This window comes from Quercus lobata, chromosome 9, assembly GCF_001633185.2.
Source record: "Quercus lobata isolate SW786 chromosome 9, ValleyOak3.0 Primary Assembly, whole genome shotgun sequence".
Classification (NCBI taxonomy): Eukaryota; Viridiplantae; Streptophyta; class Magnoliopsida; order Fagales; family Fagaceae; genus Quercus; species Quercus lobata.
The window spans coordinates 37,937,838-37,963,216 of NC_044912.1; the positions used below are offsets into that span (position 1 = coordinate 37,937,838).

At 34.3% G+C, this 25,379-nt stretch overlaps 1 protein-coding gene across 1 annotated transcript; it reads left to right on the plus strand.

Annotated features, from left to right (window-relative positions):
* Positions 1-7,845: 7,845 nt before the first annotated feature.
* On the plus strand, positions 7,846-12,413 carry LOC115958863. The gene is made up of 5 exons (XM_031077108.1): positions 7,846-8,024; positions 10,386-10,500; positions 11,082-11,171; positions 11,351-11,449; positions 12,056-12,413. Exons 1-5 carry the CDS (start codon positions 7,957-7,959, stop codon positions 12,152-12,154), a joined length of 471 nt encoding a protein of 156 aa, XP_030932968.1. The 5' UTR covers positions 7,846-7,956; the 3' UTR covers positions 12,155-12,413.
* Positions 12,414-25,379: the final 12,966 nt, after the last annotated feature.

Genomic DNA, 25,379 nt, shown 5'->3' on the forward strand with positions numbered 1-25,379 from the left:
AGGGGAAAGTGAGGAACCTATAGTCCTATACCATATTCAGGCTTTCCCTTTGTCAATTCGCCATCTCATTTCATTTGAATTTTTTTCCAAATCATAATCTCTTATATTTGAAAACATTCTGATCTGATGGCTGATGATCCTATCCTATTGATGATAGTCGATTAGAATAATAGCTACACGTACACACAATCTAACTGGCCATTTCATTTTTTTAATTATTATTCACTAGTACTAGTATTATCCTTATCATTAGACCTGTCATTTCATTTTGATCATGTCGATCGTAAATATTCTGCCGGTAGTTTCGTTATTATATAAAATATCAAAAATTTTGTCACATAATTATCTTGCTCAGCAGTTATAATTAGTTGTTTGTTATTCTCACATCAATTCACCATCATCATCATCATCATTATTATTATTATTATTTTGTTGTTGCTCATTATTTTTCACATAAACAGTTGTAACAAAAATAGTGGATTAATTTGTGGCCTTAAAATTTTTAATATTCTACAACACAAAGCATAGTTTGTTTGACTCACGTACTTTGTTGAGTTGAGATATCCGCAAATACAATACAATATTGGCACGAACTCTGTCCCTCCTTGTTTCCTGTCTCTCACTCACCTATGCTTATAGTTATAGGATGACGCAAATTAGAGATTTGTATTCTGAGTTTCTGACATTAGAAGATACCCCCACCTTAGCCTAAAGGGTAAAGGCTATAATTATATAGCTCTCTCTCTCTCTCTCTCTCTCTCTCCTACATGCTCTCTCTAATCTGATCTGTGATTTTGTTGTTGAGAGAGAGAGAGAGATGGATGGATGGATGGGTGACCAAACGAAGCTCAATCTCGACAGCCGAAAACACATGGATCAAACCGTCTAATCAATCTTGACCGTTCAATATAACGTATCTGAAAAGGACCCCTCATCCATCTGAACCTTCCTGTTTGGAATAGTCTGTTATCAGCCCAATCTCATGTGACAGAAATGTGTGAAGCCTCGACTGGGGACATGAGAATATCAGAATTTTGTTTTGTTTTGGGATTGGATTTTGATGGTGAGGGATTTTCAATGCTTTTTTAATTACTACTTTCCAACCAAAAAAAAAAAAACCCTCAACTGTGTCTTTGTGGCAGTATCAATGAGGTATTTAACGAGGCAATAATAGTGTGCTAGTATGTGTTCTGTCATCTCAATCCTGCTATTCTTTCCTCATTTCATTTCAAAAGTTTGTCATAAATTTTGGAAAAAGTCCAGTTTCACACCATGAGGCACAATTTGTGCCAACTCATTTCATGGGCAAGTTGTGATTAATGAAAAGATATGTCACTCTCACCTCCATTGGAACTGCTCTAATTTTTTCTGGGCATTTTTGCTTAAAAGAGCAAAGAATATTGACGTGTGATTTTCTTGGGCGGCAATAGGATGATTGGTAGAGGTGATTAAGCAATAAATTTTAGAGTTTAAACACCACAAATATTTTCACAATTCTTTTTTATTTTCAAAACACTTACGTACAAGTCTACAACCTCAAGCGTCCACTGCTATTCGGTCTTTCCATCTTCTTTTTCACGTGAAAGTATGTTATGCTTTCACTTCGTACATCATCACATTTATGGTGTTGAGGCTTCATCTAGTTGTCGGAGTGATACTGGGTGGGTTACTAATTAAATGGGTTGGGTTGATAGTGGATAATTAATTTATATATAAACGGATCATAAATGGATAAATGGATAATTATACATCCAACCCATCTATGACCCAACCCATTTATGACTCAACCCGCCCATTTGCCACCTCTACTCTGGTCCACAAGCAGGTTTTTTTTTTTTTTTGCACCTATAAATTGCAGCCCCCTCCATTCAGCGTAAGGATCCCCATTTTTGGCTCACTTGACTATTTTCCTCTCTCCCAAAGACCCAAAAACACCTCCTAAGTCCTAACTCTTTTAAGAAAATTGACTCAAAAATAAAAAGAAAAAAAAAATTTCTTTCAAGAAACAACAATCAAATCCCATATCCCTTAAAGCCTCTCTCACATGTTGGTATGCTCCTTTATATTCAAGTGAAATTGGCTTCTTTCTTGTGCTAAATTCTTTTTAATTCTTGTGTTTTATTGCTTGTTTCTTGTTTCCATATGTTATATCTTGTTTGTTTGGCTATGTTGCTTATTTATCATTACTTGGCTGTGGGCTGTGGGTAGGTTCTTCATGTTGGTTTCATAAAAATCTCTTTTTTTTTTTTTTTTTTTTTTTTTTTTTTTTTTTTTTTTTTTTTTTTTTTTTTTTTTGTCTCACACACACAGACATTTTTCTTTTTCTCGATTCACAACATAAATTCAAATTCCATAAACTCTTATTGATTTATGCGGCGCTCTACAAAAACCTTTGTAGAGAAAACCCAAATCTTTTTGTCTCTCTCCTTAAACTTCCTTCTAAGCAAAAATTCCTCTTTTTTCTCTTTGGTTTCACGCTCAATTTATGATTCTTTCCTTCTCCCCATAAGTAAGGCCCTTGAGCCAAAGCCTTCAAATTTTCTGTAATATTATCTATTTATAAGACTTCAATTCTTATTTTTTGTTGGATAAAAAATACATTACTTATTTGACAATGAATAAACTTTCCTTTCACTTTAAAAAATACATTTTTTTTTACATGAAAACCCAAAATATAACCAAATTAATTTTTTAGTCTTCAACAAGAAAACCCAATTAGATTTCCAAGTCACAAAAGGAATATGTGGCAATTTTCCAACAAAGGTAACAAGCTCCTTTCCTTAAGATATTTGGGGTCTTCTCATTACTTTTCTAAACTAGAGAAGCTCCCTTCATTAGTTGACTCCACAGCTAGTTACTACTAACTTTAGATGAATATAGATGCTAGATTGCCATAATGCAGTCAACCAGCCCATTTAGGCTGTCGAGTTCTATCCCGATCTTTCCATGTAACATATTTATTATTGCATTCCATGCCCTTCCACCAAAATTTGCACGTACAACATTAAACTAGACACAGTTGTTTTAGTAACATAAAAATTATGAGCTCGAATTTGGTAAGCATGAGATTACACCTAATAATATCTCAATCAGTGGCAGCTCTACATGCAAATCAGGGCGGTCACAATACCACCCTGACTTGCAAACAAATGTATATATATACACTTGCCAAAAAAATATTATATGCTAAACTAACCTATTGTGAGCACTCTAATAAAAATTTTGAACACCTTGACTTACAAATTACAAAAATTTGGATTCAACAAAAATAAGAGTAGTGCTACTATATTCACAACATTTTCACAATAATTTTACAACAAATCTAATGTAGTAAGCTGTTACTGATTCTAATTTGGGCCAAATACTAATATATCTTTTTACCCACTAATAACAGTTTTTTGCATAAAATTTATTATAAAAATGTTATAGATGTAGCATTACTCTAAAATTAATTATGCTTCCAAACATAATTCTTAATCCCTTTTTTTTTAAGCTTAAATAATAACAATAAATATTAGCTCAAATAACAACAAACAAAAACCAAACAAAAACAAGATAAGACCAAACAACAATAAATGAAAAAATTATTCAACAAAAAGCTTATTATAAAACAAAAAGATAAAATTTGTAACTCGTTCAACCTATTCAATAAAAATAATTTCTAATTTTATTTTTCTTTAAAAAATGATACCAAGAAAAATATTGTGGTAATTTAAATTTCTTAGTGACCACCCTAAAAAAAATTCCTAGAGCTACCACTAATCTCAATAAACTCTCAGTTGGGTTGGATTTTTAGATGGGTATTAGAATTGATTGAGTGTGGTTGTGCCTATTCTTTAATATTTGATATAATTATGTGACATGTTAGGATTCTAGGGTGTACAACTTGGGTTTTACACCATATTCTTATAGAATTTAATCTCAAAATTAATTAGTGTAATATAGGTGGGAATGGCTTGTATAACAAATCAGTGTACTCTTGCCCTATGGGGATATTCATTCCCCCAGCTACAAAGTTTTAACTCCACATTCTTATTGATGAATTTGAATTCAGAATTCATGCCTTCTTTTTCTTGAAAGAAACATTGTGAACTTTGTTTTGTCAAATCTCCTCTACCAATCTATGGTGTGACAATATTGATGCCACTTATCTCACTGCAAATCCTTTCTTTCATGCTTGTACCAAACATATTATAATTGTTTTCAATGTTTGAGACCTCCCCTTGCAATTGCAGGGGCATATTGAGACAAAATTATCTATAGCTTAAATCAAAGCATTGGATGATCGTCAATTATGGCCATTGGAACCTTCAAAGCAATCTGATAAATATTTAGGAGTTTTTATATAATTCAAATAAGCAATCTAATAGTATTTAGGAGTTCTCATAACTCAAATACAATAGCATAGTTACTAGTTATTTTGTGAACAAACCTTTATTTGGATATTTAATATAAATATACAAGTTGTAGCTCTTGAAATTTTTTCAAGGAAGCCAAAACAAAACACAATCTCTTATCAGTTTCTTTATGGCAAACATACTGGTTTTTTTTTTTTGACTAAATACTAGGCCGAAATACTATTTTCGTCCTTACATTTTGACCATATTTCTGTTTTAATTCCTACTTTTTTATTTTACCACTTTTAGTCTCTAAATGAAAAAAACGTTCCATTTTAGTCCCTACTGTTACTCAATAGAAATATCCTATGTGGCAAATAATCTAACAATAAATGCTGACATGTTCGTTAAAATAATATTAAAAAAATTTATTTGCATTTTTAAAAATGCCATGTCAGCAATTTAATTTTTAAAAAAGCCAAAAATAAAAAACTTCTAATTTCTCAATTTTAATTTTAATTGAAAAATTAAAAAAAACAATATATATATATATATATATATATGTATGTATATATATATATATATTTTTTTTTTCAGTTTTAAAGATTAGGAAAAAATTGTTTGCATAACTTTTTCAATTTTTGTGAAACTTTCTTGGTAACCTTACCAAACACAACTTTTGAACTCAAGCTCATATTAACTTCTACTCAACAATCACCCAATTCATAATTTCCAAGCTCTATCTCTATGAAATACTACAAGCTCTCTCTCTTTACAAAAATCTCCAAGAACAAATGGAAAGCTCTCAAGCTCTCTGTCTCTATTGGCTAACTGAAGGTGGCTGAAGGTGAGTGCTCTCTCTGAATCTTGGCTGAAAACCCAGCTCTCTCTCTCTCTCTCTAAACCCATGGTTGAAAACCCAACCCTCTCTTTCTTTAAATCTTGGCCAAAAACCCAGCTCTCTCTCTCTCTCTCTCTCAACCCATGGCCGATAACCCAACTTTCTCTCTCTAAATCCATGGCCGAAACCAGTGGTGGCTCTCTCTAAACCTATGGACTAACTAAATCGGCGGTGGCTTTCGAGTCTGGGGTTAAAGGTGGCGTTGGTTTTCAGATTTAAGGTTGTGTGGCTATTTGTGGTTTCTAATTGGGGTTTTTTTCATTGATTTGAGGTTTGAGTTTTGTGTTTGGTTGTGCACAATGGTGGAGCCAGAATTTTAGTTTAGAAGGGCAAAATTAAAAGACGATATTAAAAGTGAAATTAATCTAAAAAATATTAATCAACAATAATAACAAAATAAATAAACAATTGTAAGAAAATATGAATATATTTCATAATATTAGAATAAATAAATAAAAATAACTAATTTATGGCTACTAAAAAATTTACAAACTAATGGAGTACAAATGTGATTAGTGTTACTTAAAAAATATAAATAAACGTTTGAAATTATTTTTTGTGATTGGTGACATGTCAATTTGTAAGACATAAGTAGTAAAATTTGTAACATTTCTAACATCATTCAATGATAAAATACTGTGAATGGTATCATAAATAGTGACAATTGTGTAAATAATGATATAAAATAAAAAATAAAAAAAATAGTGAAATAGGTGCAACATGTAGGACAAGACAAAAGCTACTTATAAGAATAGTGAAATTAGTGAAAAGGTTACATGGTTGGTGTTTGAGAACTTTTTTTTTTAATTTTTTTTTATTAGTAAGTAATTACTTTAGACTATTAATGCTAGAAAATTTTAGGAAGAGTCAAGGGGGTAGGTGCCCCCACTCGCCCCCCTCTAGCTCCACCAGTGGTTGTGCATGTGGGCTAAAAATCTAGGTTTGAGGTCTGGGTTTGAGTTTTGTGTTTAGTTTTTGTGTTTTCTTTTTGTGTTTGGTTTCAAAGCATAAAAAAATCTTGTTGAATGACTTTGTGTAACTGGTGAATGTCTCTTTGTTTTGTAAATTTTTATGGGCATGTCTTTTTATTTTGTAAATCTGAGTGATTTTATAGGTTTGGTTGCTAAGAAAATGCAAGAAAAGAAAAGTAAATATAGAATTTTTAATTTTCTAGGCAAGCTTAGTTGGGGAAGAAAATGAAGAACACATAGTTCTAAGTTCTTCATGTTCTTCCAAAAAAAAAAAAATTTAACTAATTTTTTTTTTTAAATAATTAGGTTCGAAATTTTATTTTTATTTTTATCTGATGTGGCTTTTTTTAAAATTAAATTTCTAACATGGCATTTTTAAAAATGCAAATAAATTTTTTTAATATTATTTTAATGGACACATCAGTATTTACTGTTGGACCGTTTGCCACATAGGATATTTCCGTTAAGCAAGAAACGATAGGGATCAAAATGGAACGCTTCTTTTCATTTAAGGACTAAAAATGGTAAAATAAAAAAGTAGGAACCAAAACGGAAATATGGTCAAAATGTAAGGATAAAAATAGTATTGCACCTAAATACTAACGTACTGTTTTTGGTTAATCAAGATAGATTTTTTTTTGAGAAAGGGTTAATCAAGATAGATAGTAAAATTAATATGTATAAAATAATATGTTTGGTGCATTCCTAATGTCAAATAATGTACCCACGACTAGTGGTTAAGATACACCTATCAGGCTATCACCTAGCTGTTTAAAAATAGTGCAAAAATTCTCTATATTAATGACTAAAGATTAGTTTATTATTAATTCCTCAAAAAAGAAGAAAAAGATTAGTTTATTTACCTCATTTTTTGTTGGTTTTTTCTTTAATTAGAGGGGAGTGCTCATTATCTTGTTAACTTCATCTTCTTTGTTCCTCATATAAACTTTTACAAATGGGCCTTAAATTACTAATCCTCAATAATCAAAATTCAAAAGAGAGTGGTCCTTTTCAAAGCTAAGTGAGAAGACAGCATCAAGAACTTTTTTAGTTGCACACTTCAAGCAACAGGCTACCTTGAAAGCTGAAATGTTGTAGGATATTTCAAATTTTAAGCCTTGCTAAAATTATATGCACCCAAATTTGAAATTATGGCTCCAACTATTGCTAAAATTAGCATTCAATTAAACATCAAAACATAAATGCAATATCAGGCTAGGTTCAGTGTTTTTATGCATTGGATTGGTACCTATGTCTTATTCAACTATAAAATTTTTTACCAATGAGCTAATATTGGACTAGGTTTGGTGTTTTAATTTGTTCCAACTTTTTTGTTTTTCGTTTTTATTTTTATTTTAAATTAACCTAATTAAGATCCCAAAACAATTTATGAACTTCCCTTCATACCCCTCACCCACTCCTGAAACAGAAGCGCCTCTGCTGTAAATTACACAAAATACAAAGGCATTTCCGAACACGAAATTAAAAAACTTTTGGTCCCCTACGGTACCTTCCTTCTTTAAAAAAAAAGGGTGCTGACACTGACAACAGCTCCGTCACTGTGCTGTGACGTAAATACTTTTACATTTGGACAATAATACCCCTGACTGACTCCCTATATTTCTTTCAAATCCCTCTCCCTTTCTTTTCCGCCGTGTACTAAGAAACCAAAGAGACAGACAGAGAGAGTTGAGGGCTTCAGCTAGATTTCCTCACTCTTTCTCTTCAACTGAAACTATAAGGGCCAATGGCTTTCGCTTCATTTCTTGGCAGAGTTCTCTTCGCCTCTGTTTTCATTCTCTCTGCTTACCAAGAGTTAGTATTTCATATGCCATCACTTACATTTTTTTTTTTTTTTTCCCAAATATACTTTGTTGTGATTTTTATGAGTTCTTAGGCTTGTAATGTGTTCTTTTAGGCAAATATAATTCTGGGTTTTGAGTTTTTTTAGTTTTCGATTTGGCAATTGTTGTTGGATCTGTTAGAAATATAAGGTTGCAACTCTTGGTTTGACTTTTTTAATAATGGAACAGGGTATAGATCTGCATTTTGTTGTCAAATATTATAATTTTAAAGGAAAGTAGATGATGGGTTTGAGTAATTGAAAGTTATAATTCAGCCATGTTTAATTAACTTCAACAATTTGGCTCATTAGGGCTACTAGTTAATAATGAGACATAATGGCTTTGATCTTCAAAGTTTGGCTATATTTGAATGTATAAGTTATAACAAACAATTGGGGGTCATTCAGCTCTTATTCAAATCTCTTTTGGCTTTAGGTGAAGCTGAATAAATGGTTGACCTTTACCTTTGGGGTACAAGAGACCAAATTAGATGGGCCCCTTTTCTTTTTAACCTGGGTATATTCAAATGAATCAATGGATGAATGAAATCTTTGATTTTTCTTCTTGTATAATCCGTAATTTGATAGCACATTGGTTCATTTATGCCATAACTCATTAATACAGTGAAGCATCTGTTGTTCTCTGGAGTGATGGAGTCTTATACAATTTCAAGTTTGAGTTATGAACAATTGTTTATATGCAGCTTATATACTTTTGTAGCATGGTCTTTATTTATTCTATTAAGTAGTAGTGAATGGGGATTTTTGTTTGGACGTTTTCCTTTTGTGGGCAGCTGAAGAGCTTGCCCAATATTGGGTGATACCAGCTGAAATTTTAATGTAGTAGAACATCCATTAAATTTAGGAGAAACTATGTGGTGAATGTGTAAGTCGACAATTGAATTGTTTCTTTGATTCAGAATTTTATGGCTTGCTAGAATCCTATTCTGTTTTTACTACCATTATTTCTTGGAGTGGGTGTAAAGCGGGTGAATCTGGGGATAAATATGATACTTGTCCAAGTATTAGGTTTGTCACATTAACTTGCAAAAAGTCCACTAAATTGGTAAGTTGGATTATTGAAGACATTTATGCGTATCAATATATGTTCAGATATTTATGCTTGCACATGATTAGATCTTTGCTAGGTCTCCTGGTATTGCCATTTTCATTTATGAGTAGGCTGCAAGAAAATTTTATGGTCTGTGTGTCGTGAAATTTGGTAATTTTTTGGGCACAAAATTTGGAGGGATGCATATGTATAATTTTGACTCCTCTTTCCTCTTCCTCTATTTTGTTTGTGCTCTTTTATGAGGGATGTTTTTTTCTTTTACTGTTTACATTGATCCAAAATGTACTGTTTGGTTTGATGAGATACAATTAAAAAAAACAAAATATCACGTCCCAGGTCCATCACTCACTGTATGTTGAGGATGACTTTGTCCCATCTGTGCATGTGGATTGATTGAATTCTGCCTTCTTGAGCATGAATTAATTCATTTTATTTACATCTCATGTGAGCCTTAAAGATATATGGCTACACTGTGTAAGTATTTGACTAAGAAACTCATTTGTTAATGAACAAAAGAAAAATAAAGAGTGCTAAAGCCTTGGGAGTTAGCTGTGTATCTGATGGTTACATTAGAAAAATAAATGGTGAATGCCAAATGAATGCTAGTGTCACAGGAATGAAAGTTGGTTGATGTTGTCTAAGGTTTGTTCTTGAATTGATTTTTGCTTGAATTGAAGTGATGAGGTCACAAAGAGGGAAGTAGGACTCATATTTTATATTAAAAAAGGGAAGTATAAAAATAATGGGAATTAGGACTTCTAGTGATGAAAGGTTGGTTCTTCACTAGATAGGTTAGTATTTGATACCTTTATTTGTTGGAATGGAGCAAGAGAACTTTTCTCCACTAAACCATGTGCTCAATCCATTTAGAGATCTTCAAAGATGCCTTATTAGTTGTATCTTAACAAGACGTTCATATTATTTGGTAGTAAGTGGCTGATCAAATGTTTTTATTTTATTGTGATGGGTGGGTTTGGGAAAGTTTATCTAATTTGGTTTCTTCTATTTCTTGTAGATCAAGCTGGTAATTCGTTATGTGACATTATACAATTGCTTTCTTTAGAAAACTATAATAGGGTACTTGCTTTTGTTGAAGCTCTCCTCAAGCTGGCAATTCATTATGTGACATTATGAAATTCCTTTCTTTGGAAAATGATCATAGAGGACTTGCTTTTGTTGAGTCTATTATTTGTTTCTAATCGCTGATAAGTTTTCTTAGAATTTCTTGATTATAAGATATGGAATGATCTCCTTTTTATAGGTTCAGTGATTTTGGTTTGGATGGCGGACCGGCAGCAAAGGCTATTGGACCAAAGTTTGATGTATTTACAAAACATGTGCATTCACATGTTGCCGTGCAAGTGCCAGATATTGAGGTGAGAATCTGTGTGTGTGTGTGTGTGTGTGTGTGTGTGTGTGATTATTAATATTTCCAATAAACTTTAGTTGTGTTTTAAAAGAAATATTAAACAAGTTACATAGAAAAGAAAAGAAAAAAAGAAGGAAGAAACTAAAAGCAACATGGAAGACTGAGGTATTTCATAATTGTAAAAGTGTTTTCAAAACCAATTTTTCTTTGCTTCTCTATATAATTTGACTGGGGAATCTCGCATCTGCTGTTTAAACTTTAAAGATGAAAATGCTTTGGTAAGTTCAGCTGCACTAAATGCTGCGCTCTGATTTTGTCATCCTACTGAGTGTGAGAGTATATCACTAGGAATTGAATATGTCGATACTATGATTTACATAGTGAAAGGATTAATAAAAGGCAAGGCTTTAGGAAGCCAATAAAAATAATTAAACCAATTGTTGTAATGGGATGTGAGTTTTCCTCTTTGATATGGTTTGTTGCTATTCATGGGACTAAGCTTGTGAGAGAGAATGATTCAGCAAAGATTAAGTTTTTAATTTTTTTTAATTTTTATTGTTATTTAATTTTATTGATGTTTTGCCACAGGTGAAACGTTTAGCCGCTGCTGCTATTGCACTAAAGGGCATTGGAGGAATCTTCTTTATATTTGGAAGCAATTTGGGAGCCTTTCTTCTGGTTGGAATTTGAACCATACTATATGGTTTACTTTTGATCTTTTATGAGTAAAATATGAATATGAATTTCACACAGCACTGGGCACTTGACTTTAGTCAGCTGTGAGTGCCCAGGCTGCTTCTTGACCCTCTCTTGTTGAGCTAATTACTCATTTACAAGTGCTGGTTTCCTTTGTGCAGATTTTGCATCAACTGATTGCTACTCCTATTTTGTACGATTTCTACAACTATGAAAGCTGGAATACAGAATTTACTCGACTTTTCATCGAATTTACACAGGTTTTTATACTGGCACTTCCTTATTTCTATTGCATGTACTGAAATATAGCCATGATTATAATATGTTTTATATGGTCTTACAAGTCTTTAAGTGTAATATGACATGAGCTCTAGCTCAAATGGCATTTCCTTTTTAATAAAGGAATGGAGGATAAAGTTTTGGGGTTAAAAGGTTGAGAGGATAGAAAACTGGGAGGATAGAAAATGTGTGTTTTTCATTATGTGTGTTTGGTAGAGGATGGAAAATGGAAGGATAAAAGAGTAAATTACTATTACATTCTTATTATTAAATGTAGAAGAATGAAAAAGTGGAGGTAGATATGTATTTTTCTTCTCAATACCATTTTCTCTCATTTTTTCTCCCCAAATTGAAGAAAAAAAAACGGTGGGCCTGGGTGGAAAATTCTATCAACCCTATTTTCTTTCCTCTCCCTTTTGACTCCCACCAAACAATGAAAAATCACATTTTTATCCCCCTTTTCCATCTCCCGTTTTCCATCCTTTCACTTTTTCTCTCCAACCAAACATACTGTAAGAGCCATTGGATGCATGTGTAACTTACCAATTAAAAAAAGAAAAGTAATATGTATACCTTCTCTGTTGCAGAATGTGGCTCTTCTTGGGGCATTGCTGTTCTTTGTAGGGATGAAGAACTCCATTCCTAGGAGACAATCCAAGAAGGTACCTAAAACAAAAACAGTCTAGAAAGAAAGTGTAGGTGGAAGAAACATTTGTAATCAGTAAAGAGCCTGGTTTGGTTCATTTCGTGGATATTCTTTTTTTTTTTTTTTTTTTTTTTTTTTTTTTTTTTTTTTTTTTTTTAAAATTTTTGAAACTTGTTACCTTAATTTTGACCAGGATATCACTTCAGCGTGTATGGTTTAGGTTTAGTGCAACTTTCCCCTTTTATTTCATGGGGTATATTGCTTCTTATGGATTTATGGATTTTTCTACTTTAAATTGAGCTTGGAATCTACTAATTGATAACATAACAACCTTAATAAGACCATGCTGTGTTTGTATATAGGTTTGTGCAGACCTCACTCTCTCTCTCATGAGGTGAAATGAGACATTTGGTCCGATTCAATTGTTAAGACTTTTATGCACAAACAAATAGATTTCTCGTAGCGACTCGGAAAAACTGAACTTGTTGCCATCCTTATGTTGGGTTTTTGCAATTAGGAAACGTACTCCCACCCGCAGTTCCCACAACTCATTTGAAAAAGGCTAGTTACTGTCCTACTAAGGACAATGTTATCTTCCAAACTAATTCGGAGAAACCTTTTTCATCTCAATACGTGATTCATAAAAGTATAAATTGGAAAAGTCTTAATTAAAAAAAAAAAATTTTATGGAAAAAGTAAAAAGTAATTTGATTTTTTTGAAAACTTTTTATATTTTTTTTTATAAAAGTGCTATCAAAACTTTTTAATATGTCTCAAGTATAAAACGATCTCTTTAGTAAATCACATCACTCATTAAATTATTTAAACAACTTAGTTTGTTCGTTGAGAGAGAGAGAGAGAGAGAGAGAGAGAGTCAAAACCGCTACTGGTATCAAAACCGCCACTGGTACAGAAATAGGATTCAAATTTGATTACTTTGGTTTGAAGTTAGTTACAGAAATAGAAAGGTACACAATATTTTCATAACACATTCATAATAAATTTTAAGTGGTAAGTTGTTACTAGTGGTTAGAAAAGTAATTTTAGTAGTGAGTTCAAATTAGAACTAATTTCAACTTACCACAATCGCATAGGATTTGTTGTGAAAATGTTATAAAAATTTTGTGAATGTGGCACTTCTATGCAGTAATCAGTGGGACTTCTCTTAGACTTGTTTTTGGGTTTGGCTTCACAGATTCGTTGCTACTTGTTATGAGCCTTCTACGGCTCTACATCTCTCTCAGGCCTAGAGAGTAGAGAGGATAACAAGAGCTTTATTAAGAATTGTGAAAGGCTATGATCATCAATGGCTCAAACAGAAAATATTCACAAAGGTATAAAAAAAGGACGAACTTATCAAAATACTTCACGCAAATTTCACTTGGAAAATATAGCTTCTACTAAATCCATTGTGTCACGACCCAAATCCGTAGACTATGAATTTAGATGCATGACTAACCTGCTAATCATACATAACTCAATAAACATAATTAATTTTGAAAATAATTCAAAACTCCAAATAAACAATGTTCTTGATAAATCTCTTACAATAACTAAAATCCACAATTTAGAAATAATCTCCTAATACTATAAAATCTAAAGCAGAATAAAAATAACTTATAATCTTTTAAGGCTTCAAGTATTATTGACGTCGCTTAAAAACTCCCACGCTCTACCTTACACCTTACGAAGTAATCTAAAGGCTTTGTTTCCCAACTGAACTTTAATCTGAAAATTGTAATTGATGGGGTGAGCAATACATCTAGTAAGCAATTATACACCATATACAACTAAATAGAGTGAAGCAAAGCACAAGTATTTTGATTTTTCACAAACTCATTCAATGACGTCGCCTAAAAACTCCCACGCTCTACCTTGCACCTTACGAAGTAATCCAAAAGCTCTGTTTTCCAACAAAACTTTAATCTGAAAATTGTGATTGATGGGGTGAGCCACACATCTAGTAAGCAATTATACACAATATACAACTAAATATAGTCAAGCAAAGCACAAGTATTTTGATATTTCGCAAACTCATTCAATGATATCAAATATAATTATTCCAAAATATATAATGAACCACTTAATACATATGTAATCAAATCATAAAATCATTCAAAAACACATACAGATAATTGATCAAAGCACAGTGTCACATATACACATATCACATATTCTCACATACAATCTTGTGAGTGGATACCAACATCTAACCCCTGCTGGTAAGGGATCAACACTTATTCTCATATACAACCTTGTGAGCGGGCTTACACATATACCTGATCAATTCTAAAATCACTTATTTTGAGTTGCATATCACAAAAGCAAAGTTTATACAAAATAGAATAATTTGCTTAATATTAACAATTATTCCAAATATAAAAGAATATCAAATATCACAATATCGAATTGAAACATAAATCAAAGGATGCTTGACTCTCTTAGGGAATGAGTAGGAACTGAGGAGTTTATACAAGTATTTTACAATTCTTGAGTAAATCTGGAAATTCAATTTGCTAAAAGAAATATTTTAAATACCATTTGGAGAATAGAATATGACTTTGAAATCACTTGGTTTTATACAAATTTAAAGAACAAGAACCTTTTTAGAAAACCTACATTGAAACTCAATTCTTTTCGGAAAATAGTTTAGTTTAGAAATAATCTTTTAAATGAGATTTGGACATTCAAAACGTTATTTAAAATTCGAAGTTTCTCTTTAAAACATTATTTAAAAGTCAAAGTTTCTCTTTCAATGATGTAAAAATGCTTTCGATAAACTTTAGAAAACCATAAGCTTAAAAACATAACTTTTGAAAACCTTTAACTTCTAAGAACCTAAAGAACAAAACTTGTGCATATTATGCATAATTATTTACAACACTTGAATCACTCTAAAAGTCCAACTGAAACACCTCCAAAAAGTCTCAAAACACTCTTAAATAGGACCTACAATTAACCATGGAAATTACGTAATATCCTCCACAAAATATAAAGCTTATCGAATTATACCAACTGACTTACTAGGAAAATACTTTGCTGAACTAAATAATAACACTAATGCAAAGCATCTCTACCCAAAAATATGTTTCCTTGAATTTATCAAAACTCAGAGGCAGTAGTCAATACTTTAGGATTTAAGTTAATATACACAACCCAAAAAAAAAAAAAAAAACATTAAAGCCACCTAATCTCTATATATTAAAAGGATTCAAAAAGTTAGTTATGATTTCAGAAAATGTCAAAAATACCATAATTAGATAATCTTTATTCTTAAAAAATAAAAAAGTGGGGTTAAAATTGTAATTCAACAAAATTAAAAAAAAAAAAAAAAAAAAAAAAAAAAAAAAAAAACTACCAGAATTTTTTTTCCTTAAAAATTAGCATACTCTCTATTTAAATATATCTCACGCAAAGTTAAGAAATTAGTTCTTGGTTGGTTCCAATTGGTTATTCCAACTCTTCTCTGATTGTAGTATAGGTTTCCTTTCTTTCTTGAGAAAGACGAGTGGTTCCTTTGTTGGTATTTCGTTTCGTCTGTTCATGTGTGTTGGTAGTTTTGTTTGTTCATGCGTGTGGTAGTTTTGGCTTATCATGGATGATATTACTAATCGTTGGACTAAATTTTCTCTTTCTAATAAGGAAGGCAAGAAAGTTATTCTGTCCAAGGGGAAGCAAATTCAAGAATTTGTTTTGGCTGCTAAGTTCTTACTAAGAGAACAATGAACATTGACGCAGTGGCCAAAACTTTTAGGCCATTATGGTGAGCAAGGCAGAGTTTTCATATTAGGGATGTTGGTAATAACCATTTAATCTTTGCATTTGAACTTGAGGTTGCTGTGAAGAAGGTATTAAAGGGTGATAAAGTAAAATAAATAAAGTAGTTTTTGGTAGAGCCAAATAGCTAAAATTATGGCTCCACCAATGTGAATAAGCATTAGCATTGATGATGCTAAAAGTCAAATTGCTATTTTGGCAATCTATTGTAGTGACAAATGCAACAAAAAAAAAAAGTCCCTTTGAGGACATTTGATGAAATTGGAATGATACAGAGAAACTTAGCATGCCCCGCACAAAATTTGATCCATGACTTGTTCATGGATATACACGGTGGCCAATTCTAGAATACATATAACCAAAAGGAGATGTAATCCATGGCTTTGTTCTAAAATACTCACAATGGCGACCTATGATTTAATATACATATAACCAAAAGGAGATGTAAAGCCATATACATAACCTTTTTCAATTCATGGCTTGTACTAGAATGCACACAGTGGGCAACTTGGGGTTTTAATACATACTAACCCTAATGAAAACGTAAAAGTCCTATACATATATTAAGATTGTAATCCATGGCATTGTTCTAGAATGTAATCTGTAGGAAACTAATGTAAAGTGTAAACCATATTCTAGGAAAAATATCTCTTTGAAACAAATCTACATATCACTAATGTTTCCAAGATAAAATTCTAACCCTTTAATTCTTTGTTTCTGACAAATGAAAAATTATACCTAGAACAATCGGTTGCCTCCTCAATTGTATTTGTTCTAATCTCTAAAGGAAAAACACACTTCCTAGCCTCTTAAGTGATGAAACCCTGATTTATCTCTTCCTCTACCTTGTTGTTAACGTATGGGGTAGTGGGCCGCAGTTACTAACAAAAGTACTTATTCCCATCAACTATATAAAAGAAAGTAATACCCTCAAATAAAAAAAAAATGTGGGGCGTTACACATTGAGTGTGGTAGCTGAATCTTCTTGCAAAGTGTTGGGATGACACTTGCAACACATTGGTCCTATTCGGTCCATTTTGCCTATTTTGGTCCTATTCCATCCATTCTATCCACTCTAGTCTTATTCGATCCATTCTATCCACTTTAGTGCTATTTGGTATACTTTGGTTCTATTCAGTCCATTTTTGGTTCCATTCGGTCCACATTGGTTTTATTCGGTCCATTTTGTCCACTTTAGTCCTATTCAGTTCACATTGGTCCACTTCGGTCTAATTTGGTCTTGTTCAGTCTATTTTGTCTACTTTGTTCCTAATCTGTCCATTCTTATTCGGTCCTATTAGGTCCACTTCGGTCCTATTCGGTCTACTTCGGTCCTATTCGGTCTACTTCAGTCCTATTTGGTCCACCTTGTTCTTATTCGGTCATATTCTATCCATTCAGTCCACTTTGTTCCACTTGGTCCAATTTGGTCAACTTCAATCTATATTTGTGCAGTTACATAATGGGAAAGGACATGTTTGGGTTGAAAGTACTTATTCTAAATCCAAATTTATTAAAAAGTGTATAAATATCAAACTTGTAATATCTAAAATCTTAAGCACAGTACTTATTATTGCTATAGTTTTGTTAAACTACATTAACGTAGCGGTTTAGTCTACTTCGGTACAGCCAATGTTATGAATACAGTTTCGGTGCCCGTTTTGGTTTGTCTATTGGAACGGAATATTTCGGTATCGGCCTATTTCGTATATATATTAGTAATTAATAAAAAAAAGTTAGTACTCAATGCTATTCTTAAGCCAAACTTTATATATGTAATATCATTTAATGAATGTAATATAGTGTTTTAAAAGAAATGCTGCCATAATAATAAATTAATTAGATTGATTATTTTAAAATTCAAATTTGGGTATTTTTGTAAATAAACAAACATTGATGGATATTTATATACTAGGAAGCTTCTAGGAAGCACCCTTTTCACCTAATCCCACCATCAGCCACGAGCAATGACTTTCTCCTCCACTCTTATTCTTCTTCATTTCAAATTCCCATCAGTTACAACTTCTTGGAAAGTTTCAAAGTCCCAGAGGCTAGAACATAAGTTTAAGTGCAGCATTAAAGAAGAAAGTTTTAAACGCAGCTAAAACTTGAGCTTCCTCCACAATGGCTCTAAATTTCTATTCTCTTCTTCTTCCTTTTCTTTTTTATTTTATTTTTTTTCAAATCATTTGGTAGCTCCGTAGCAGATCTGATTTGAACTTCTTCAGGCGATCAATGCTAGATGGAAACATGCTGTGCTGATGGGTTTGTTAGTTTAAGTTTTTTTTTTTGCTAAAAACTGCTACCTGCCGAAATTTACCGGAATTGACCGGAACGGCCGGAATGACCTGAAACTGTTTGGAATTGGACTCGAGGTGGAATGGGTGGCATTACCGTTCCAGATTGCATCCTGGTACGAAATTTTTTGGCCATTCTGGCTGGAACGGAACAGATTTAATAACAGTGGGTACAGCTAAATTTAAGTGAAAGTCTTTCTAAACATAAAGGCTATTGTTAGGGTCATATTTTGTGTAATTGGCTAATCCTTTGACAAAATTCACTTTACTTGTAATTGGGTAGATCTAAGATGGGTTTAGTACTTCAAGAAATATGTTGTTCAAGTCAAGTATTAAAGACATGAAGATTGGTCCAAGAAACAAGTGAAGAAAAGCTGTTTATTAAGTCTCGACAGATAGCTCAACAAATGCCTGCTATCTAGACTTAATGTGAAGCTCAATAGATAGCTTGACAGCAGCTCGATCTATCGAGAATTGCGATTTTAGAATTTCTAGATCTAAAATTCAGCCCAATCTTGTGTATTTGTTTGGGATTTCTTTTCTCACAACCCTAGACATATATAAGGCTTACTTTAAAGACCGTCATACACAGATTCAAAGACAAAAAGAGACATATATTCTCTATGTGAAGCTATTGCTTTTGTATGCCATAAGGTTTTGTAATTGAGTACTTCTGGATCTTCATTATTGATGAAGTGAAGAACTTTGCAGCCAACATCTGTTCAAGTTTGGAGTTAGTCACGTACTTGGGATTCATGCAAATGGTTAGTCACAAATTGGAGGTTTGTGCATTAAGGGAAAGAAGGCAACTACAAGATCAAGTCCAATTGGGTATTGGAGCAAAGGTTCTACTGTAGGTTGGTATTTCAGGATAGGCCAAGGGTAGTTGGTAAGACTCCTTATACTTGTAATTGCTTAATTATTGATTAGTGGATTCTTAGGAGTGGTGACTTTAAAATCACTCGGTGGGGTTTTTGCCTTGCAAAATTTTTCCCATTTGTCAACAATTCACCGTGTCAAATTTATTTTCTGTTGCACTTAGTTTTTTGGTGATTGTCAATGCCTAGCCTCGAAAATGGTAGCGGAAAAACTGCCGCCATCATCAGGCCTTCGTCTGACCACTCGCCTTGTCGATGTTCTAGCGCGCGCGCGGGGGCTCGTTGGAGGTCCCCTCTTGATTGGTGATTGGGTGTGCGCGTGTGTAACAGTGTGTGGTGTGGTTCGCACAAGGCTTTGGGTGCTCTCTCTCTCAATGGAGAAAGGTAGGTCTACCTTTGCATTGTGGTAGGATTCTGTGCCAAATTTAAGGGATTACCAAAGGTAAGTGGAGATGCCACCAATCATTGGATTTTTCTAAGGTGTGATTGGTCACCTGTTTCTAGTTGATTTTATTACCAATATTAGGCTAAGGAAAATGGCATTTTTCCTAATCTAATGTGGATGGCAAAAAATCTTGATTCTTGAGTTCCGAAATTTGGTTACGTGTGGGGAAAGTGTTAAGCACCCTGGAACGCTTGTCCAAGGGTAGTCCTTTGTTTTGATAAAACCTTAATTTTCAGAGATAGGCAGTAAAAAGATGGTTTTGGCATTGGCTTTCGGGGCTTAGCATGCATGAGGGCTTTGAGGTTTGGCTTTTGAATGGGTGTGGTCCTAATCTATGCTTTCCTAAGGCATTCGAGCAAAGTACCAAATTTTCACAGCGAAAATCCTGCAACATGTCACCCTACTTTCGTAGTGGAAATTAGGCATCGCTTCGCCTTAGGTGACACAAGCTATGACAATCACACCGAAAGGGGTGAGCAGGTATATATATATACATACATCATGCACAATGCAAGCACATAAAGTAGGAAAATAAATGCTTACATCCTTGGAGCATGACCCAAAATATAGGTGCAGGAAAGTAAATAGGGATCGCCATACTCTAGAGATGAGGGCGAATGGTACATGGCATGATATACCTAATACAACCCATCTAAGAGAGAAAGGGAAGAAAGAGGAAGCAGTTTTAAAAGAGTACATGACCAAAAGGGAGAGGCTAGACCCCTAAACCTAATTGAACGTAGCCACTTGGCTTTTATCTACAAGCTTGCATCCATGCCCTTTTTGCTTGCACTTGGGAGACCATGCCCTAGCTCCATGCATCCTCACTCCATGTGTGTACATGCAAAGGTAAAGACAAGAAACCAATAGACAAACAATGGAAGGAAAAGATGCAAAGTGCATACAAAGGAGGCATAAAGCATGTTGTTTACTGTGAAAGTGTTTTAGGGTTTTAATAAGTGAACCCTAACACATAAAATATTATTTATATATAAAGTACATGATATTACTATTTTGCCCCTATTACTCATAACACTCCCTCTCAAGCTGGAGAGTATATATCATACAATCCTAGCTTGTTACATAATAAACCCAAATGAGTCTTACATAAAGCTTTAGTAAACATATCAGCAATCTGGACTCTTGTAGAAACATATGGAGTAGCAATTACACCATTTTCTACTTTCTCCTGAGTAATATGACAATCTACTTCAATATGCTTAGTTCGCTCATGGAACATAGGATTGGAGGCAATGTAAATTGCTGCTTGATTATCACAATGCGTAGTCATAGGTAGCTTCACAACAAATCTTAATTCCTCAAGTAAATGCTTAATCCATATAAGCTCACATGATGTGTGTGCCATGGCTCTATACTTAGCCTCTGCACTAGACCTGGCAACAATAGTTTGTTTCTTACTTCTCCAAGTAAACAGATTTCCTCTCAGAAAAGTGCAATACCCAGTAGTGGATTTTCTATCTAACAGTGATCCAGCCTAATCAGCATTAGTGTAGGCTTCTACCCGTAGGTGACAATTAGCTTTATACAAAAGACCACAGCCTGGATGTGCTTTAAGATATCTCACAATTCGAATAACTGCCTCCCAATGTGGAAGGCGAGGATCTTTCATAAACTGGCTCAAAATACTAACTGCAAATGATATATCTAGGCGAGTAATTGTGAGATAATTTAGTTTACCAACCAAACGACGATATCTATAAGGATTATATAATAGCTCCCCCTGATCTTCATACAATTTGACATTAGGATCCATAGGAGTCTCCACTGGTTTAGACCCTAACAAGCCAGTTTCTTCCAAAATATCCAACACATACTTCCTCTGTGATAAACTGATGCCTTCTTTAGATCGTGCTACCTTAATACCCAAGAAATAATGAAGTTTACCCAGATCCTTAGTTCGAAAGGAGTTTTGAAGGTATCTTTTCAAATCATCAATACCCTGCTTGTCGTCTCCAGTTATTATAATATCATCAACATATACTATCAACAAAATCTTTCCTCTATCAGAGGTATGAGAAAACACAAAGTGATCAGAATGGCAATGTCGCAATCCAAACTTTAACACTACTTCACTGAATTTACCAAACCAAGCTCTGGGAGATTGTTTAAGACCATAGATGGCCTTATGCAACCTACAGACTTTTTCAGACTCCCTCTAAGCAACAAACCCAGGTGGTTGCTCCATATACACCTCTTCCTTCAAATCGCCATTCAAGAATGCATTTTTAACATCTAACTGAAATAATGGCCAACCCAAATTAGCAGCCAAGGAGATCAAAATCCGAACAGAAGAAATTTTAGCAACAAGTGAGAATGTCTCGGCATAGTCAACACCGTATGTCTGGGTATAACCTTTGGCAACCAAGCGAGCCTTCAAACGCTCAATAGAACCATCAGGAAAATACTTCACAGTATACACCCAATGACAACCAACAATAGTTTTCCCTGGAGGACGAGTAACAAAAGACCAAGTAGCATTTTCAGATAGGGTAGACATTTCTGCCTCTATAGCAGATTTCCAACCCGAGATGGACATAGCCTCCTGGACAGACTTAGGGACAATAGTAGAATTCAAGGATGTGGTAAAGGCATAAAGAGATGGAGACAAGTGACCATAAGAGACAAACTGAGAGATAGAGATAGGGTGAGAGGTACAAAAATGCTTACCTTTACGCAAAGAAATTGGAAGAGATGCAGGATCAAGAGTTGGATCATTAGGCGGGGTAAAGGTCTCTGTTGGAGGTTTCTGCCGGTGACAATATACCTGGAGTGGTTTCTGAGGTGATTCAATAGGAGACACAGGTGGTAGGAGAGGAAGACAAGAAGGAGAACTGTCACTAGTAATCGAAGGAGAGAAATAGGACTGAGATTCATCAAATGTGACATCAGCACTAATGAAACGATGCCAAAGAGTAGGTGAATAACATCGGTACCCTTTCTAAGTACGAGAATACCCAAGAAATAAACATTTAATGGATCTAGGATCAAGTTTGTCACTCCCTGGACCTAAGATATAAACATAGCACACACAACCAAAAGATCTTAGGAGGTAGATGAAACAAAGGTGCATTAGGAGAGAGCACAATATAAGGGATCTGACCACCTAGAACAATGGAAGGCATCCGATTAATTAGGTGACAGGCAGTGAGAACAGCATCACTTCAATATGATTTGGGAACATGCATATGAAACTTTAAGGCACGAGTGACCTCTAACAAATGACGCATTTTGCGTTCAGCAACACCATTTTGTTGTGGAGTATGGGGGCATGAAGATTGGTGAATTATACCATAATCATCAAAAAAATTCAGACAAAGATGTATGAAAATATTCACGAGCATTATTAGATTGAAAAATACGAAGCGAAGCATTAAACTGAGTCTTTATTTCCATATAAAATGATTTGAAAATTGAGTACAATTCAAACCGTTCTTTCATAAGATAAAGATAGGTGACTCTAGAATAATCATCAACAAAAATGACAAAATATCTAAATTCCAACAATGAGGGAGTGTTTATTGGACCCCAAATATCAGAATGAACTAAATGAAAAGGACTACTAACACGACTCTCACGCCTAGGGGCGAAAGGTACCCTATGGTGTTTACCCAACTGACATGCTTCACATTGTAAAGACTCCATTTGACGACACGACGGAACTAATGACTTCAAATTCTTGAGAGATGGATGACCAAGGCGATAATGATGTTGAAGAGGCGAGATAGGCAAATGAGAAGCCACTAAACGGGACGAACCACATCGATCCAAGTAATAAAGTCCACCAGCTTCATGCCCTCCACCAATAATCTTCCCCGTCTTGAGATCCTGAAAGATACAATGAGTGGATAAAAAAATGGAAGCAAAATTCAAAATTTTAGAAAGCTTACTAATTGACAAAAGGTTAAAAGGAAAATCAGGAATATATAAGACAGAAGAGAGAGAGAAAGATTAAGACTAAGATTGGCAGTGCCTAAACCAGAAATTGTAGTGGCTGAGCCATTTGCCAATGTAACATTGGGAAGACTACTAGATTGCTCAAGGTTAGAGAGTAAACTTGAGGTACCTGTCATATGATCAGTAGCACCTGAGTCAATGACCCAAGGGTCCTGAGTGGCAAGACAAGCAGCAGAAGTACCTTGTTAAGCCAAAGTAGCAGTAGAATCAGACCTAACAAAGTTGGAATGCAGAGACAAGAGGCGATTGTACTCTTCCTTAGGAATAGAGACTACTCTAGATGTTGGTGGAAGTGGCTGTGAAGGTGGTTCTTGAACTTGAAAACTAGCTTGGTTAGCCAAGGGTTTACCATACAACTCCCAACAAAAGTCTACTGTATGATTCTCACCATGACAATAAGTGCACTTATGAAGACCACGTCCTTGACCACAACCCCTTTGTTCACTCCCACGACCCCCTTGGTCACGACCTCCATGGCCTCGGCCCCCACGACCTCGACCTCCACAACCACCTCTATTACTCCCCATATAAGTGGTAAAGGCAGATTTTATCACCAGAAGGTAATGCATCAGTATGGGAGGAAGAGAAAGGGTCAATACTCGAATCAAATAATGTGGCCTGTCGAAGTCTACCAAAAACTTCACTCAATGAAGGGAGGTTTGGACTAGCTAAGATTTGTGATTTTACTGGATTCAAACTTTTAGGCAATCCAGAGAGGAAGCGAGCAACATGCATAGAATCTCATTGTTTCTTCATAATTTTAACATCAGAGGAGATAGGCTGACAAATATTGAGTTCTTCACATACACCCTTAAACTTGTTATAATAGTCTTCTAAAGACATATCACCCAAACTCAAGGAGAAATAATTTTGATGAAGATCATAAATCCGCTTCAAATTGTTAACACCAGAGTAAAGTTCCTTGGCATTCCCAAACAAGTTTAGCCGTTGGTAAGAAAACCAAACTACAACTAATCTTAGACTCCATGCTATTCCACAAACAACTCCTAATTTGTGCATCTTTGGCTCTCCAATCAGCAAATTTAGGGTCTGTAGGTATAGGAGGTTCCTTAATCATGTAATCAATCTTCTTTCTACCAAGAAGAAAGACTTCAACTGCCTGTGCCCATTGAGCATAATTACTACCATTTAGACGAATGGAGGTAATTGATAACATATCAGGAGATAAGAAATAATTAGGGGGCTAAGCACTGTCTTTGGACTTCATAATAGCAATCTGAAGAACAAGCTAACACTAAAGAAATAAGCTGGACTGAATTAAAACAAGCTCCAACCAGCAACCAATGTACTTCAACCAATCAGCCACGTCAACAGTAACTCATCTATCAACGAATTATCACCAAACTATTCCAAAAAAAAAAAAAAACAAGGCAGCAACAAATCCATACCAACACAAAAAAAAAAATAATTGCCCAATCCACCACTAAACATCAACCTAAGGCTGCTTGAACAGATACGCAGAGAACGTATTGAAGAATAGAAGAAAATTAGACCATGGTTGAAACCCTCAACTGAAAAAGCTCCGGCGGCGGCGCTAGGGTGTAGACGCAGTGGTGCGAGGACCGACGAGTAAGCTAGGATGGTCGTCGAAGAAGGGCGAGTAAAACCTTGCCTCTCTCGCTATCAGGCGACATTGATTTGGTGTCGCGAGACTGGAGAGAGGGTCACCGGCACTGGACAACTGCTTCAGCCACTAAATCGAGATTGTCGGAGTCTCTATTAGGGTTGTCGGAGCTAGCAAGTAGGGATATGGTTGCCGGCGACAACAATATTGGTGGGTGGTGGTCGGAGGGTTAACGACAGTGGCAACTTGGTGGCTCTGATACCATGTTGTTTACTGTGAAAGTGTTTTAGGGTTTTAATAAGTGAACC

Bases quoted from the DNA above. Each gene is read 5' to 3' on its own strand.
- LOC115958863 (XM_031077108.1), top strand. From the start codon at position 7,957: ATGGCTTTCGCTTCATTTCTTGGCAGAGTTCTCTTCGCCTCTGTTTTC. The intron at 10,501-11,081 runs GTGAGAATCTGT...GTTTTGCCACAG, and splicing joins TGCAAGTGCCAGATATTGAG to GTGAAACGTTTAGCCGCTGC. The intron at 11,172-11,350 runs GTTGGAATTTGA...TCCTTTGTGCAG, and splicing joins ATTTGGGAGCCTTTCTTCTG to ATTTTGCATCAACTGATTGC.